We start from the raw sequence: 17435 nt of genomic DNA, 5'->3' as shown, positions 1-17435 counted from the left end.
AAGAGACAGAGAAAGAGAAAAAAGAATTCGTATTGGTTAAGCTGTTTTCTTTATTTTTAATTTTCTCTTTGTTAGTGTTTGATATTATACGACTTTGCCTTTCAACCAATTTTTTTTATAGAACTTTTTTTTTAAATTCTAGTGTCTATCTCTTTTCCACTCTGTGTCCTTGATCTAGTCTATTTTAAATTCAACTTTTTTTAAAAACAACGATTGAAATAAAAAAAAACGTGTGTATCGCATCAATTTAAACTCGAACAAGCATCTCGTTCAAGTTTTTTGGTTGACTTTTTTTTCTTTTAACTATAGAATGAGTTTATTATTCAAAAATTGGTTAGGGAATCCATTTTGTTTCTTTTATATAACAACATTTTACCTTTTATTTGCTGAAACTCAAGGTATTGGAAATTCGGTGAATCCTAAATTATCATGTCCTCGAGGTTATACGCAAAACGGGAAAGTATGTTTAAAAGTGGATTACGCTGATTTTATTTTACAATGTCCTAAAGGAAGTCATTTAAATGATAATGTTTGTATAACAAAAGAACGAGTACGTGCTGGTCATCGATGTCCAGATAACTATGTTATGAAACGGGATGAAACATGTGAGAAAATTGAACGATTTCCTTTAAGAATGGAATGTGATAAGGATTATATGCCTAGTGATGGAATGTGTGTACAACGTGTTCGATCCGAACCAAATTTATCCTGTCCAAGAGGTTACAAAATAGAAGGCATTAATTGTGTTCGTTTTACGAAAAAAAACCCTAATTTAGTATGTCCTCAAGGAACAACAAGTCGTAATACGAGATGTGAACGAATTGTTACAACACCCCCTTTAATGAATTGTGATAAAGATTTTGTTCTAATAGCAGGAATGTGCGTCAAGGAAAGCACCGTACCAAAAATTATTGAATGCAGTAAGGATTTTGTAATGAATGGATCCGTTTGTACACGTCAAATTGAAATGGGTAATTCAGAGTTTGTTTGTCCTTTTGGTACAACTAAAAATCGTAAAAAGAATAAATGTCAACAATTTGAAACTGTTCCAGGATCTTTAGTATGTAGAAATAGAGGATTTATTTTAGAGAACGGAAAATGTGTTAAAATTGAAGAAATGGTTCCCGATGTTATATGTGAAAAGGGTTATCGTCAACATCATGATGGTCAATGCGAACGTATTGTAGAAATTGAAGGGCAGATTATTTGCCCCAATGGTTCTCAGCCAAAAGGAAAAAAATGCATTGCTTTAGAAACTGTTCAACCTCATAATTTATGTCCCGAAGGTTATGATCATGATGCCGTTCATGAACGTTGTGTACAAATATCGAAGCAACCAGCTTCCATACGTTGTGCTAAGAGTTTCAAAGAACAAGATGGGCAATGTATACTAACAAGTGACGTTCCACCTGATTTCGTTTGCGCAGAAGGCACGGTGTATCGCGGGAATATGTGCGAAAGTGTCCATGTAGTTGAAGCGCAAATACAATGTCAACGGGGACGTTATGAAAATGGAATGTGTGTTGAACTTTCTATACGACCACCCAAAGTCTCTTGCCCAAGAGGATTTACACAGGAAAATGGTGCATGCGTCGCACGAGATATTGCTAAATTTGAATCTGTATGTCAAGACGGATTTCTGCCTCACTATGATATGTGTGATATAATAACCTCCTCCGAACCTACCCGAATGTGTCCACGTGGTTTTTCTGTTGGCTTGTCTGGAAAATGTCAAAAAACAGAAGCCACCGAAGTAAAACCTTACTGCCCTCAAGGAACTCGTTTAATTCATGGTGTATGTCTTAGCAAAAAATAATGAAGGAAAAGGCAAGAAATAAAAGAATAGAATTATGTTAGGTTATAGTTAAAAAGAAGATACTCGTAGAGTTTTTAGATAACAACAAAATGTTATGAAAACGAAATGATATGAATTAATTTGTTTTTGTATTCAACACTTATTTTTATTTAAAAGGGAATAAAATAAAATGATTTTCTTTTCCAAGAAATAAAGGATAAATGCTATTTGAAAAACTTTGTATGCTATATGTATTGCAATCAATATTGTTTATAGATTAAAAAAATTCAGGTCCGCTTTTCCCCATAATTTTAGCTGAACATTAAACATTGTAGCGTGTCGCATGACAAAACAAAAAGATCATTTTTTTCAAAATTTATTATAAGTGTTGACTCATATTTTTTCTTCTCCCATAACTATCTTTTTTTAACTATTCCATTTATTGGCAAACAGATAAAAAATAAAGAGTGAATGAAGAAATCAAATAATTTTTAACATTTCAATTTTAGCAATTCTGAAACAACTCTATATTCTTCATTAAAATATTTATTTATTCCAAAATAAGCATATGGATTCTCTAGCTAATATCGTTCCTAGCAAAGAAATGTCCAATCAGACATTAAATCATTTTCATTCCTCTGAATATTACGGAAAATGTATTTTAGGTGGTTTACTTAGCTGTGGTTTGACACATACGGCTATTGTACCCTTGGATGTCACAAAATGTAAAATGCAAGTGTTTCCTAAAACATATCCAAGTTTAATTCTCGGATTACGATACGTGTATCGTCAGCAAGGGTTTAAAGGATTAACTCTTGGTTGGACTCCTACGTTAATTGGTTACTCTTTACAAGGAATGTTTAAATTTGGCTTATACGAATCTTTTAAAGATTTGTACACATATTCTTTAGATGATCAATTAGCAACAAAGTATAAAGAAGGAATTTGGCTTGCAGCTTCCGCTTCAGCTGAAACTGTTGCTGATATTGCTCTATGTCCTTATGAAATGGTTAAGGTTAAAATGCAGACAGCCCCAATCACTCAAGAGCTTCCGACTTTCAGAAACACTTTACAAGTTATGATGAGACAACCGAAGCTCTACCAATTCCCAGTATGCCTTATACACCTTTATGTCTAAAGGTTATTTAGAAAACAAATTTATTCTCACCTTTTTTAATATTTGTGTATAATACTAATACAAAAAACCATTTTTTTTTCTCTCTTCTTCTCCTTCAATATTATACATTTTTTTTTCGTATGTAGTTTGGCAGTTTACGGCCCCTTTGGAGTCGTCAAATACCCTACACTATGGCAAAATTTTATAGTTTTGAAAAAATTGTCAAACTATTTTACGAAAACTTGCTAACACAACCGAAAGAGGAATATGGAAAGATGACTCAACTCAGTGTCACCTTTCTATCCGGATATTTAGCTGGTGTTTTGTGTGCTTTGGTCTCCCACCCAGCAGACAGTTTGGTGTCACACATGGGAAAACAAGAACATCAACAAAAACAGTAAGGCACGTGCTCTACCTGAATACAAATAATTCTCAACATTTGTTAGCGTTAAACAATTGATCAAAGAAATAGGATATCGTTCTCTTTTGACAAGAGGACTTGGAACTCGAGTCCTTATGATTGGGTCCCTTACTGGGGTCCAATGGTGGATTTATGATTCATTCAAGGTAAATAGACTTAATCAAGTCTATTTACAGTAGTACATAAACCAATAGCTGACACCAGACAGATACTTAGCAATATTTTTTAAACCTGTTTTTAATCTTCCGATGCTTGTGTGTGCGTCTGTTTTATAGACGTTCATGGGAATAGGAACGACTGGAGGAAAATAAGTGTCACTTTTAATTGTCTTCTATACGTTTTAAAAAAATTTATTCTAGACAATCATTAAGTTTAGTTTCCTATTGAAAGAATACCTTCCTTCCTTATCGGGTTAATAGTGTTTAAAGAGCTTATAGCACTAATTTTTTGTGAAACTAGTCAGCTAGAAATCCGTTTATTTTATTAAAAAATCTTTATCAAAATGAATAATCACAGGAAAAGTTAAGAATTTCTGAATTGTTTGAACATCCTAATGGTAAAACACAGATTCTTGTTGAGAAAAGTTAAAATGAAAATATTCATTAAATTCATACATTACAATAATAACCTTTTGTTTTTTGGACGGCTTATCTTGCATACTAAGCATTTTCCTAAAACTTTAAAAACCTGAAAAGTTCACTTTCGTATTAAAAACAATTGGATCGTAATGTATCCGCATTTCAACCTCGTAGATAACAACCGTTGTAATGCAGTAATTTTTTTTTAAACGTCAGTCATCGAAAATTTTTTCACAATATCTTTTGTTTAATGAAGCATGACAATACAATAAGAATAGCAAGTTAATCGAAGGAATTCGTAGAGAAAAAATTTTTGTGAAAAACACGAAGCAACAGTATTTGTTTTATCTACAGAAATTAATTTTAAACAGTTTTCTTCTGTATACGTGAACTCCGCTTCCATTTGAGTACCGACTTACACAAAACTATTAAAGCTAAACCAGTTAAGGAGACACAATCAAAGTAACGGTTGAACATAAAGAAGGGTTATGACAAGCTGTTTCCGGGTTACCCGAAAAAACTTGCAATCTTTAGCTTCGTTTACTGAACACAGAGAAAGATGCTAGAAAGATTACGTTGTTATTTAGGGATTTAAAAAAAAAATATACTCGCTGAAATTTTTTTAACATGATTAACAAACGTTTTAAAGAAAAACTGTAATTCTTGTTTTCATAATGGTTTAGCATCTTTTTTGTATGTTTCGCCTAGGATGTCACGTCGTTGTAGTAAACTTGAATGGGGTGCATAAAACGTCTGGACATTTTTTTGTAATGCAGAAAAACATTGTTCGAAATCATTGTTTAGAAGAACACAATCAAATTGCATGGATTTAGCTAATTCCAATTCTTTTTTGGAGTGTTCCAGGCGTGTGATGACTTCATGCTGATTTTCAGTATTCCGATGTTCAAGTCGCTTCTGTAACGTCTAGAAATTATCCAATACAATATAAACCCAGCCTAATTTTCCTCTTAAAAACTATTACCTGTAGATTCGGCGGATAAAGATAAACATAAAAGCTTTGGATTTTTTTTTGCGAGGTTTGCATTTGAGAAACGCCTTGAAGGTCGACCTCTAGTACGCAAATGCAACCTGTTTTCTGTATGCGGGCAACTTCTGCCAATGTTGTTCCATAATAGTTACCTACGGTATAGATGAAGGATGACATTAAAGGTTACAGCCTTTTTTACCAAAAGTAGTCGTATATTCAAGAAATTCATTGTTTTTAATGCATTTTTCAAACTCAGACCGCGATACAAAATAGTACTCTTTTCCATGTGTTTCTCCTATTGAAGAGAATGGGATATTGAAAACCTTTTGATTTGTGTACCTTCCCGTTTAGCGCGGGTTGTATACGAGATAGAATAGGCGAAGGTGGAAGGATACAATGAAAACAGTCGTTGAAGCAAGGCACCTTTACCTACACCAGAGGAACCTGCGACAACTAACAAAGGTAAAGTGTTTGTTACAGTTGCCATGACACAGTTTTTGTTTCGGCGTCACTGATCAAAAACGATACAATTTTTTACTACGTCTTGTGCTTTTACTCCATTTTATTCAGTTAGTTAGGTATTGTTAACCAAGGAACCGACGCGCATGCACACAATTTCCCATTTTTTTTTAAGCAAGGTAGTTTACAAACACAAAATATGTGAAAGCTAAAAATTTGTAAAACCTTTTTTTTTTCCTATCTACTCAATACAAAATAAATCGTCTGAACCAAACAGAACAATATTACTTATGAAAAGATTTTCGTTTAGTAGAATTTAAAAAAAAAAATGTTTAGTTGAAAAGCAATAATATTCATTTTTTAAAGTCACAGCAAAGAATGATGGGTAAAGTAAACAGTGCAACGGTACCCAAATGGGTAAGTTCCACGGTTTTTATAATTAATTACCTACTTTACTCTATTAACTTTTTAATATTAATAAAATTCTAAAAAAAAATTTATAATAATGTCAGGCGTGTTAAGTTTTGTTAAACCTGGTGTTCTTGTTGGTGACGATGTCACAAAAGTATTTGAGTATGCAAAAAAAAATAAGTTTGCTATTCCAGCAGTGAATGTCACCTCCAGTAGCACAATTAATGCCGTTTTAGAATGTGCTAAGAAAGTAAACTCTCCAGTTATTATTCAAATATCCAACGGTGGAGGTATCTTTTTTGCCGGAAAATCTATTGATAATAAAGATCAACGAGCAGCCATCCTCGGAAGTATTGCCGCAGCGCATCATGTCCATACAGTCGCTGCAAGTTATGGTGTTCCCGTGATTCTTCATACCGATCATTGTGCTAAGAAATTACTTCCATGGCTTGAGGGCTTAGTTGCTGAGAATGAGAAATACTTTGCTAAAAACGGTGTACCCTTATTTAGTTCTCATATGATTGATTTATCGGAAGAGCCTCATCATGAAAATATTGAAACATGCGAGCGTTTTTTAAAACGTATGGAAAAAATGGGTATCACACTTGAAATGGAAATCGGAATTACTGGTGGAGAAGAAGATGGTGTTAATAATGAAAATGTTTCCCAAGACAAATTGTATACTAGTCCAAAAGATATTGACATGGTGTATACTGCTTTAAATAAAATTTCTCCTCGCTTTACGATTGCGGCTGCTTTTGGAAACGTGCATGGCGTTTATAAACCAGGAAATGTTGTTTTGAAACCATCAATTTTAGGAGATTGTCAAAAATATATTCGTGAAAAATATCATACCAAAGAAGAGAATCCATGTTTCTTTGTCTTTCATGGAGGTTCAGGGTCACAGCCCCATGAAATTGCTGAAGCATTAAAACACGGTGTTGTTAAAATGAATATTGATACTGACACACAATGGGGATTCTGGCAAGGAGTTTTAGAATTTTACAAAAAGAATAATGGCTATCTTCAAGGTCAAATTGGAAATCCTGAAGGCTCAGACAAACCTAATAAAAAATATTATGACCCTCGCGTTTGGTTAAGAAAAGCTGAGGAATCTTTAATTCATCGTTTGGAACAATCATTCAAAGATTTAAATTGTATGAATCGTTGTTAATAAAAATGTTTTTTTTTTTAATAAACCAATTTATCAATCCACACATATTATTTTACAAGGTATCGAAAATATAACACATGATCAAATAGAAAAGAATTCACGTTAAGGTAATGAAATGGCACTTTCTCATACTCTTGAGAAACAAAAAACACTCTAGTCGAAACGAGCAAAATGTAAAAGCTTTGTTTTTGGTCTTTGAACTTGCTTCAAATTTTTCTAAATCTTAAAAGGTAACGCAGATTTCACAAAGATTCTATGTTGTACAAACATTAAAAAAAAGCATAGTATAACAGGAATTTTAAGATTTATTTAATAATTTTTGATATTATGCATTCAACTGATCAAATTTCTCGTTGTATCAAAATTCTTTTTAACTTGCTAAAATATAATTGACGATTTGAAGGTTGAAACAATTTTCCATTATTGTTTTTTAAATAGTTTAAAAGTAAGGTTTTTTCATTTAGTTAGATGCAACTTTGGCATTTTAATAACAAAAGTATTACCTACAAAACTTTTTGGAGACGTGAACTAAATTAACGTTAACAGTACTTGTGATGAAAACAATGTAAAACACTAATTGAGGTTGAATGGATTATATATTCCGGTAAAAGTATAACACACGCAGCCAGCTGTTCATATTTTATTAATAACATACGATATACGTAAATTTATTTTATTTCATTTTCAAAACAACCATTAAGCGTGCTGTTTGAAACCTAAAAAGGAAAAAAAAAATGAGAAAGCTTTAATAGTAGTGAAATTTGGGTCATATCCCAAAGAATTTACGATTCAAGTAAAAAGAACTTTTCTGCAAATAATTTTAGTTGAAGACTAAGGACACTCTAGAAACAATCGGAGATTTTTTTTGCACTAACGTTAAATCTGGCCGACGTCAACGTATTTTCGGATTTAACCTATCGGTCTACAAGCTATTTCAATAATTTTTCGTTGAATGTTCTGTTGCAAACATTTACTTTGCCGGCCTTTCCAATAAAAAATTTTTACATAAGAAACACATTCTTTTTAATCTTTTATACGTTCTAAACTTCTTTTCCAAAAAAGTGTTTTGACAATTGATTTCGGCTGTGCTTAGAGACAGACACCCACCCGTCATGCGTAGAATGGGCTCTATTTTTATGAAAAAAACTGTCTAGTTTTGGAGTCGTTGTGAAAAGTAGTGTTACGCTTTATGTTATTTTCTACAGTTGCACCGTTAGTCACAACATTCGGATTGCCAACTATATCCTATGCTTCATGAAAATGAGCCTTTTGTAAACATAGTTCTTATCATTCCTGACCGAAATGCGTTTCCCATCAATTCTAGTTCTGTTATAATTAGTAGAAAAAGATTTAAATTGTCCATAGGATACTTTTAATCATATCTATGCATTTGATATGTGATGATTGAAATTCCGTTTAGCCTTTAAAAGCAATAAATGTTTCCTCAGCTTATTTCTCTTGGTTGCCTCTCTTGTGTATTTGTTTAATAACACGTCAGTTTTTCACTCATTAATTTTCTAGATCTTTTGAGTAAACGTATCTTTTCGCTGCTCTTTTAATTTCAAAAAGTTGACATTTTCTTAAAATCTTTATTTAAAGCCACAGAAATCGGTTCATTAATAAGAAACTTATTTATTTCGAGTATCTCATCTTTTTATTAACGAAACTTATTTATAAGAAATTTGCCTTATTTTTCTAGACTAATTTTTTAAATAATTTTTACTTTTTTACGCCTCTGCTACAAGAATATTTGAAAGCGTTTGAATAACTCATAAAAATTGCTTTTACCCTTTAGCAGACGTTTTTCCGTTTTAATTTGTTACCTTTAACGTCGCGAAAAACCTTATGTGTTGGTGTATTTCTCTTAAACTTTATAAACTAAGGTTATTTCATCGTACAATTAATGTAGTATTTAATTGAAAAAAAAATAGATTTTTCTTTAAAAGCTGTTACTACTTATTCTATTTTCAATGGAGTTATCAAAGCTTATGACATTTTAAAAATTATCTTGAAACTATTCTTACCCCTTTCATTTTGTGGAATCAAACAAAATTAGTTTTCTCTATTAAAACATTAAAAGGTGATTCTGACATTGTAATCTAAAATTGGTAGATATCCATTGTCATATCGTGACCTACAAAGGTTTCAGTAGTGTTAATACAATCTATTATTTCTAACTATATTTTTTCTTATTATAATTTAAATTTCTGAAACAAATTTTAGCTTTTTTACATTGATCAGCTTTTTGAAATGCAGGAGGCTTTACTAAATATTCCTTCAGTAAATAAGAATAATGTTTCACACGCTCCAACCTTACGTGAATCCTTCATCATTCCTATGGTTTCAGGTGATGGGGTTTATCGTAATACTTTAGTAAATTCTTCAAGAGAAAATTATTTAATTGATGTGGCAAAAAAAAAATCGATATCGGATTTATGTGAAACCATAGGAGAAAATAAAATGAATGTGAAAGGAAAATTTTCATTTAACAACAATTCGCTAGGATCATGCTTCAAGAAGAGAACGCCTAACGATGTCTTAAATGAAAATGAAGCTTCATGTGTTCTAACAACTGTAGCGAACAGTTTACATAGAACACATAATAGAGCCAATGTAAGATCGATAAAAAATCCAGTGGAGTGTGAAATTAACTCACATCAACAGCACTCCTGTACACAATTTATGCGAAAGCAATTACGTCGTACAAAACTATGCCCCTTTACAATTAATGGGGAGTGTATTCATCGTGACAAGTGCACTTATGCACACTCAGTGGTATGTCTCACATGTGTTCATAAGAATCGTTAGTTTGTTTCATATTTGGTTGTTTCTGTAATTCTCAGGAGGAGCTGCGATGCGTACCAGATTTACGAAAAACTAAACTGTGTGAAAGCATAGAAAAAGGTCAAGTTTGTAAAAAAGAAAAGTGTACGTATGCGCACTCTTATAGTGAGCTTAAGATAGCAACGGGGATTGGAACGTATAAAACGACACTATGTTTTTTCTGGAAGAAAGGACGTTGTATGAATCGAAACAAATGCAGGTAATGTGAATAATATGAGTTTCCAGCAACAATGGTTAATGTAAGACCGTTTATTATGATTGTTAGGTTTGCTCATGGAGTCGATGATTTGGTGAAGTTTCCAAATGACCGCGAAGAAAACATGAACGGACACATAAATTCCAACGACACTGAAAATCATACGGGCGCACTATATGTACCTCATTCTAGATTGGTTTCTGACGTTATTTCAAGTTACGAAAACACTGATGCAACTGAATCCAAAACCAAAAAATCATTACAAAACACCAAGATTGGCGTTGAAAGTCCTTTTCTTAATGCGGATGATTCAAATGGAGAAAATGTCAATGAGTACAATGATCCATTTAATATTTTGAAGGATTCCAATAGGGTTATGAGTGATCCCAACAATGTCGGTCAATGTTCTAGTACAGCTTTGAAAAGTCTCAAGACTTTTTATAAGACTGACAATCATGGTATGAATCACACGGGTAAAACGTTCACAGATTTACCAGAAGACACAAACAGTTCTCTTTATCAAAAAAAAAACGAGTACAATGTAACTGAACCAATTGAATGGCTTCTTGATTTGTGGTCTGAGTCTGAACATGATTCCATCATACAACAAACTAAGACAAAAAACGCTAAAATGAGTCCGCCACTAGCAATACATTCACCATGCAATTTCACCCCCAAACAAACTCCTTGTTCAGAAACACTAAGTAAATCAAATGGTTTTCCACCTTTCTTTACCTCCAGCTTTTCAAAGAACTGTAGTGAAATTCAGCCAAAGAAGGAACGTATATCGAAACCGGTTGACGCAAAAATGTCTAAAAATTACCTTTGTCAAATAAATTTTTCTAAATTTTTTAATCCTGAACTCGAACATGAGCCTTATAGACACCCTTGCCGTAATCCTTGCTCGCTTTTAGATTTACCTTTACACACAATTAACAATGATTCAATCAAAAGTCCAATAATTAAAAATGACGAGTTGTTGGATCAACCATGGTTTTCTGGTATGTGTTGTATGTGGTTAGCCGTATTTGACTCTATTTTTATGTAGACCTTCATTTCAATCACTTCAAATCAGAACAGAATCCGTTCAAAATTACGACTAAGGATTCTTGTGTCAATATTTCTTCTCTCTTACCATCTGTAGAGGCATTTACCAAATTATCTGAAATTAATACACTCATTGATGAAATGTATTGTAAACACGACAATTCATATTACTCGAAATCATTTTAAAAACAAAGTATTTCACACAGAAAAGCCTAGGAATTTTCTGGATTGTATTAAGAAGAATCTCTCTGCGTATCTAGCACTCATTTGTTCTTTTAATGAAGCTATCAAATTAACGACGCGACACTAATAAATTCTCTTCAATATATTAACAATATAATATAAATACCTATTCATCTAAAACACAGAATAGAATAAAAGAAAAGGGTAACTCTAGTGTCATTTGTTGAAGGTTTTATACGTATAAAGAAATTTTCTTTGTAATCTATCGCTACTAACAGCAGTTCCTGTCGTTTTTGTATGTCGTTTTAAAAACTGTTGATGAATATTTATATAGAATTAAATTTTGTAATAAAAATTAAGAAAATACTTTCAAGTCAGTTTTAGACCTTTGCAACACCCTTAAAACTAATAATCATATTAAGTGTTCGATTTAAAAAAAAAGAAAATTGCTAAATCAGCGCTTGTTTTATTTCCACTTGAATGTGTTTCTGAACACAACTATTTTGATTTATATTATGTATTCGTCAACGCGTTTACAACAATATAATTCTAAAAATGCCAATGGTGGCAATTTTATTTTTTTTGTAGTTTAGAATTGCAATAAATACAAGATCCAAATGTGTGTAAGCTTTTTGTACATTTTTTTAACACAAGATAAAATACTTTTGGAAAATTACTATTAAAAATTTATATGCATGATGAGTTACTAGATAAATAAAATCACAAAAAAAGGATGAATCATTGTTGCATAAAGTTTTTATAAGGATTTTATTTTAGTCTGGGAAAAAAAAAAACTTTTTTTCAGGAAACTAAAATGTCGTTTTTTTAATAAAAAAAACGTTTGTAAGCATAAACATCCAATTAAAATTCCATAAAATGAAAGATGCAATAAATGGAAAAAAAGAATTTTGTTTTTAAGCCTACAAAAAAAAAAATATTTGTCTACGAACAGGAAATTTTAATTTTTTTAACAAAAATAATAAATACCCCAAGGTAAACAAATCTGAAAATATCAAAACGCACTTATTAAAAGTAACAATAGAATCAGCGAAATATCCCAAGGTGTTAAGTAACGCAATGATTTCATTTCGCTCTATACTCTGGACACAATCCACTTGGCCTAGGGCCTACCAAATAAATAAGTAGTAGAGTGTTATATTTTTTAGTAAAAAAAAAATTACTTTTAGAACGATTTGGAGTGATACAAGTTTCATTTTTCCATGTAATCGACATTTTTCACATTCAACACAATCAACAATTTTGCTGATATTGCGTAGTTGTTCTATTACCAATTTATGCCTAGGGAAAACAGCTTTTGTCATGATATTCTTTACAAAAAAAATTTTATGAGCGTTTTTACTTTCGATCAAATAAAAAATTCAAAGAGGTATTTGATTTATAAGTTTCAAAAGGATAATGTAGCAATTGCTTGAGTTTCTTTTGAGCTAGTGCATCATCCTCTAGAACTCCTAGAAAATCCATCATTTATGAAAGCTTTAGAAAAAAAATTAAAGAAAAAACGTTTACCTGTATCACAATCGCATTGCCGCAAAAGCGGCGTAACACGATGCAATGCTCGAAGCAACACACCAAATGTAAAGTAAAGATTATTAATCCAATCGTTTTCAGCTGCAACTTTTTTAAAAAAAAAAAGATAACTAGGAGAAAAATAAGATTGGTGTATATTGGAGTCAATAATTTTTCCCTTATTTATACACTCCTGAATCGATTTTTGAATGCGTTGAAGTGGCATTTTAGGATAATGATATTGAGCTGAGTGTATTGCAATGGATAGTTGCATTCCAGAAATAATTTTGTAGAATGCTTCTTCCTCAGTACACTATTAAATAAAAAGAAACACGAAAAACATAATTTGTAGATTTCATTCATGTTCATTTTAACGTATTAATTTTTTCTTAAGAACCTGAGTAAAATGTTGAACATCTTGAGGTTTTTCCAACGGGTTCACACGAGACCCAATACAATTTTCCTTGTAAATAAGGTTCCATATTGCAGAACCCTTGTATCCAGTGAACGTAGGAGGATTTAAAGTCAAATCAACATAACTGGCCACATTCGATGAATCATCTGAAATTGAAAAAAAATTTGGATTCTGTTTCGAGAGGGGTGTGGAGCCAGAGAAACCCGATGTTGAATCTTCACAGACAAAGGTAGACCAATTGTTTTTGCCACCCCAAGGCTGTATTTTAGTACTATTGTAGTGGTCGCGAATGACGAAATTTTTAATAGGCTTGGTTTTCCAGCTTGTGGGAATCTCATGATCTTGACATGGACAAACGGAACACGATAAATCGGTTGTACACATATCGTAAGCATTCCAAAATCGACATTTTTTGCCTAAATCCGTTTTGAAAATACGAAAAAACTTATGCACACGAATTTCCTTCATAAGATGTGATATAACCAATGCATCTTTTTTTAATAAGTCTGTAGTTGGAAGTCTGGAATCAACAGACAATTTCGGTGAAGGTACACGAATTGAAAGATTTAACAGCGTTGACCATTCATTCCGATTCAAGGAAAAATGTTGGTTTTCAAAATGATGAAATTGCTTTATTTTAGAAGTATACGAGAGTAACATTATACTTAAATTTGAACATATTGAGAAATAGACGTTATCTTTCCTTGTGTTAGAGTATAATTTAGAAATAAAAATAAAGTAAAGGATAGTTATAAAAAAAACATAGTGCCAACGTTTAAAAATTTTTCTCATTTAGATATTTTTAATTTATCTAAAAAGCCCCTTAACTTTAGTGTAATCAATATAAAAAGATAATGAATTTACGTGGTGCTTGCAAAATAAATTAATTGAAGCATTCAAAAGAAAACAAAAAATAAATACTAAAGTACCGTGCGTCAAAGATATTATCTTAGTTGGGTATCCATGACTTTATTCTCTTAACCGAGTAAGCTAGTTTTAAAGATCCAGTCGGCACTGTGACTAAATTAATAAGAGGTTTCTTCATTTTTTTGTGTTTGTATTAAAAGAAAACGTTGATAACCTTTAATCCATTACAGTATATAAAAAATAATGGTTTCCTAGGTACAATGTCAAGATGTTCGTTTGAAAGAATTCAATAAGGGGGCATGATACTAATTTTCATTACTATATTTAAAAAAAGAGAAAAAATTGTCGCGTAAAAAAAATTTACTTCAAAGAAAGAGAAAGCAATGTAGAATGGTCAATTTATTCTTTTAGAAAAAACATTTATTTCACGCTGATGATTTACTCAATAAAAACTGGTTGTTAACGGAAAATATAGTAATTAATTTTTTTTCTTAGGAAGATGAATACCAACTAAAACTTATAACAAAGATGTAATGTAAAACCAACAGTTCAGAAAAGGTAGAGATTATCATACATGTTTTGTTATATATGAATTTATAAACTAAACAAGGGGGTTTTGGTAACATCAAGTGACTTGCTGGTATTTTTAGTTACTTTATTGCTTTAGAAAATTATTTTAACGTAAAGATTAAAAATTTTTTTTTATATAGTAATGCTAAATAACAATTAATAGACGCTGCTTTCATGAAGTCTTGATACAATTGTTTGACGTATCACTTCAACTGAACAGTCAATGGATGTATTTTCAATATGAACAATTTTTTCCGACAGAGTTTGAGCCAAATAATCTTGTATTGCTCGAATATTTTTCAAACATCTGATATATTTATTTTTAGATGGTGTCATTTCACAATTAGCAGAACGGCTCGCTAAACGTTTCAAATGACTGTCTTTATCTACTAAATAAATAAAAAATGCAAAACATCTTTTTGGAAAGCTTTCTTGTAGTTTAGATACAATTTCATTGGTTAAGTGAACACCTAAAATGATCGGTGTCGATAGTGTGAAAAGAACAAAGCATACCTTCTAAGACAACACTATTTCCCTGCTGTATGCATGATTCCACAACTTTCTTTATTGTTTCATAAAGTAATCTTGACTGAATCAGATAACCTTCAATGCATTTAGAAAACGATCCGGCATCATATGAAGGTTTCCCGTACTCTTCTTCTAAAAACTTTCGCTCAAAAATACTCAGTTTTTGTAAGACCATGTCTGCTTCGTATGTTGAAGCTTGTAAAATAGAAATGGTATTTTTTACCCCCATTGAGCAACAAACATGTCGGATTGTGTCCGTTGTAATAACTTTAATACACCCAAGTTTAGTACCTAAATGCAAAGCTAAAGTTGATTTACCGCAACCAGATGCCCCTGATATAAGAGTGACCAGAGGTAAATGACCCATTAATATTTTACAGCTTAAGAGTGAATAGCTTAATTCTTTTTTAAAAAAACTAGCGTTTAATAAGCGCCTCGTTGTCACCGTTTCTTCTTCAGTAAAATCCACGGTAGAAAAATCCTTATTCTGAAAACTTTTGTTAAGTTTAAAATTGTTCTTCTCAAAAGAAAAAAATTGATTTTTTTTATACAGTTGGTCAAATACACTTGTACTATGTGACGGTAATATCCAGGAATCTCCAAAAGCTAGCTTTGTAATTTCTTGAGCCTTCAAAGTTTTTAATGAAAACATGCAAATAGAAGCAATACAAAAAGCTACTGTTGTATCAAGTACACTAGGAAGATTATTCATATACTCTAAGGATAACGAAGATTCATTGTGAGGAGGTGGCGAAAGATAAAAATCGGATACTAACGGTAATACGGATATCTTGCTATACAAGGAATCTTGGAACAAGGGGTCAGAAATTAAATTTGAAAAGTCATGAAGTAAAAAAGTCCAATCCTTTTTTTTCTTATATGAAACATTCTTTTTTAGTTCTACTGTTCGTGAACGGCTACGCGGTAAATTATTGCTATTAATTAAACCGTTCTTATGCGATGTATTTGCAAGGTCGGTGTGCTTTTTCAATCTTAAAGGATCTACTGAAAACGATCGAGAAGAATTCAGGTCGTTTTGAACAAACAATGGTTTCAGTCGCGACGGAAGCGCACAAGACAGTGTATGAAATTGAAGAAAAATTTTACTGGATAAACGAAAACATGAGGATAGAAGTTTTCGTAATGATTTTGTCGACTCTGATCTATAAACTCAAATGAAAACATAGTAAATTTCAAGAACAATTACCTGTGAAGTATTGTTAAAGAAAAAAGTGCTTTAAGACTAGACGAATTTAACAAAAAAAAGTTGTTTTCTTGCGGTGAAGTTGTAATACGCTGAGACGCATTCAAAGTAGACTGTAAAGTCGTTTTTTCAATCTTATAGCTAGGACTAGTTTTTCGTAATTTGTTCCAAAACATAGACATATAGCACATATCGTACACAAGTACTCTGACCAAAAATTTTTTAAGTAACAACGTTTCCTTCGTAGAGATTTTTCCAAGCCTCAATCCTTCTACAAAAATTATGTACCCTTGTATTATTATGGCCGTATTCTAACTAACCAGTAGAGGTAATTTTAATAGATGAAGAGTTACATAAAGCGTAGTAAAATGTTTCGAATATGTTTTTAAATGATCTTGTGTCAGCAACTGATAATTTGTCTAAGGTTTCGTTTACCTTTTTGTAATTTACAGTTGATTCACTGATACTTGTGCAAGTCTCTAAAAAATATTTAAAAGATAGAACAATGATGTTAAAAATCATTGTGTATACATTACCTTGAGATCCTTTTCTAAAACTTTTGGTATGAAAATAGAATTGACTTTGTAAATCTTCTACGGAGTAACATGAAATAATCCATTGATGTTTCAATGGATTGAGAATGTTGTATTCCATTTTTTCTGCAGACGTACGTCAAATCAAGCTGAAAAAGAATAGGAGGATGCCCACATTAATTCTTTCTACATAGTTTTTTTTAATTTCTTGATTACTTTATTCTATGTAAGGAGAACCATAATTGAGTGAACGATTCTCAATTTAAACTTAGCATGCTAAAATTTTAAAACGAAACGCCTGTTTTTAATAACGTCATAATACACTGCAACAACATTTTCTTAATAAAACGTGCTTGAGGTTTACTAAATTTTTTAAAACGTCAAGCTGAACGAAACAAAACAAGTTGAACTATCACATTATTTCAAAGTAAAAAAAATAATTAATACATCATAATTTTTGCAATAAAGAAAAATTAAAGACACTTTCTTACAGGTTCCAATAACTATTTTACACAAAAATTTAAAGAAGAAAATCATTCTTCAGATATTCTAAAGTCCCACCACAGATGCGACACGGT

General features: G+C 31.6%; 6 protein-coding genes across 10 annotated transcripts; 4 read left to right on the top strand and 2 right to left on the bottom strand.

Annotated features, from left to right (window-relative positions):
• Positions 1-310: 310 nt before the first annotated feature.
• On the top strand, positions 311-1816 carry LOC128884484 (latent-transforming growth factor beta-binding protein 2-like). Its single transcript, XM_054137917.1, has one exon. It carries the CDS (start codon positions 311-313, stop codon positions 1814-1816), a length of 1506 nt encoding a protein of 501 aa, XP_053993892.1.
• A 383-nt stretch (positions 1817-2199) lies between these two features.
• Positions 2200-3887, top strand: LOC128884084 (uncharacterized). Its single transcript, XM_054137141.1, has 4 exons — positions 2200-2906; positions 3059-3309; positions 3359-3479; positions 3609-3887. Exons 1-4 carry the CDS (start codon positions 2364-2366, stop codon positions 3642-3644), a joined length of 951 nt encoding a protein of 316 aa, XP_053993116.1. The 5' UTR covers positions 2200-2363; the 3' UTR covers positions 3645-3887.
• A 250-nt stretch (positions 3888-4137) lies between these two features.
• On the bottom strand, positions 4138-5461 carry LOC128883768 (uncharacterized). 2 transcript variants are annotated; one of them, XM_054136459.1, is made up of 4 exons: positions 5239-5461; positions 5099-5194; positions 4894-5051; positions 4138-4835 (listed from the first exon to the last, which is right to left on the bottom strand). In XM_054136459.1, the coding sequence occupies exons 1-4, from the start codon at positions 5384-5386 to the stop codon at positions 4581-4583; spliced, it is 657 nt and encodes a 218-aa protein (XP_053992434.1). In that variant the 5' UTR covers positions 5387-5461; the 3' UTR covers positions 4138-4580. The 2 variants fall into 2 exon arrangements, 1 of the variants encoding a protein (XP_053992434.1); XR_008459098.1 differs by lacking the exon at positions 5239-5461 and having other exon boundaries at positions 4894-5007; positions 5056-5195.
• LOC128883767 (fructose-bisphosphate aldolase-like) lies at positions 4914-7033 on the top strand. Of its 2 annotated transcripts, none has more exons than XM_054136458.1 (2): positions 4914-5361; positions 5474-7033. In XM_054136458.1, exon 2 carries the CDS (start codon positions 5864-5866, stop codon positions 6941-6943), a length of 1080 nt encoding a protein of 359 aa, XP_053992433.1. In that variant the 5' UTR covers positions 4914-5361; positions 5474-5863; the 3' UTR covers positions 6944-7033. The 2 variants fall into 2 exon arrangements, with proteins under 2 accessions (XP_053992433.1, XP_053992432.1); XM_054136457.1 differs by having other exon boundaries at positions 5470-7033.
• Positions 7034-9244: 2211 nt separating this feature from the next.
• LOC128883934 (uncharacterized) lies at positions 9245-11216 on the top strand. Its single transcript, XM_054136827.1, has 4 exons — positions 9245-9718; positions 9787-9986; positions 10053-10984; positions 11032-11216. Exons 1-4 carry the CDS (start codon positions 9281-9283, stop codon positions 11214-11216), a joined length of 1755 nt encoding a protein of 584 aa, XP_053992802.1. The 5' UTR covers positions 9245-9280.
• A 3532-nt stretch (positions 11217-14748) lies between these two features.
• LOC128884398 (uncharacterized) lies at positions 14749-17296 on the bottom strand. Of its 3 annotated transcripts, XM_054137784.1 has the most exons (6): positions 17074-17296; positions 16861-17006; positions 16645-16803; positions 16328-16595; positions 15106-16283; positions 14749-15062 (listed from the first exon to the last, which is right to left on the bottom strand). In XM_054137784.1, exons 2-6 carry the CDS (start codon positions 16976-16978, stop codon positions 14749-14751), a joined length of 2037 nt encoding a protein of 678 aa, XP_053993759.1. In that variant the 5' UTR covers positions 16979-17006; positions 17074-17296. The 3 variants fall into 3 exon arrangements, with proteins under 3 accessions (XP_053993759.1, XP_053993758.1, XP_053993760.1); XM_054137783.1 differs by having other exon boundaries at positions 16861-17296; XM_054137785.1 differs by lacking the exon at positions 17074-17296 and having other exon boundaries at positions 16760-16803; positions 16861-16911.
• Between the last annotated feature and the right edge of the window lie 139 nt (positions 17297-17435).

This window comes from Hylaeus volcanicus, unplaced genomic scaffold (assembly GCF_026283585.1).
Source record: "Hylaeus volcanicus isolate JK05 unplaced genomic scaffold, UHH_iyHylVolc1.0_haploid 12237, whole genome shotgun sequence".
Classification (NCBI taxonomy): Eukaryota; Metazoa; Arthropoda; class Insecta; order Hymenoptera; family Colletidae; genus Hylaeus; species Hylaeus volcanicus.
Note: the sequence above shows the minus strand (reverse complement) of the source record. Positions and strands in the feature narration are given on the sequence as shown.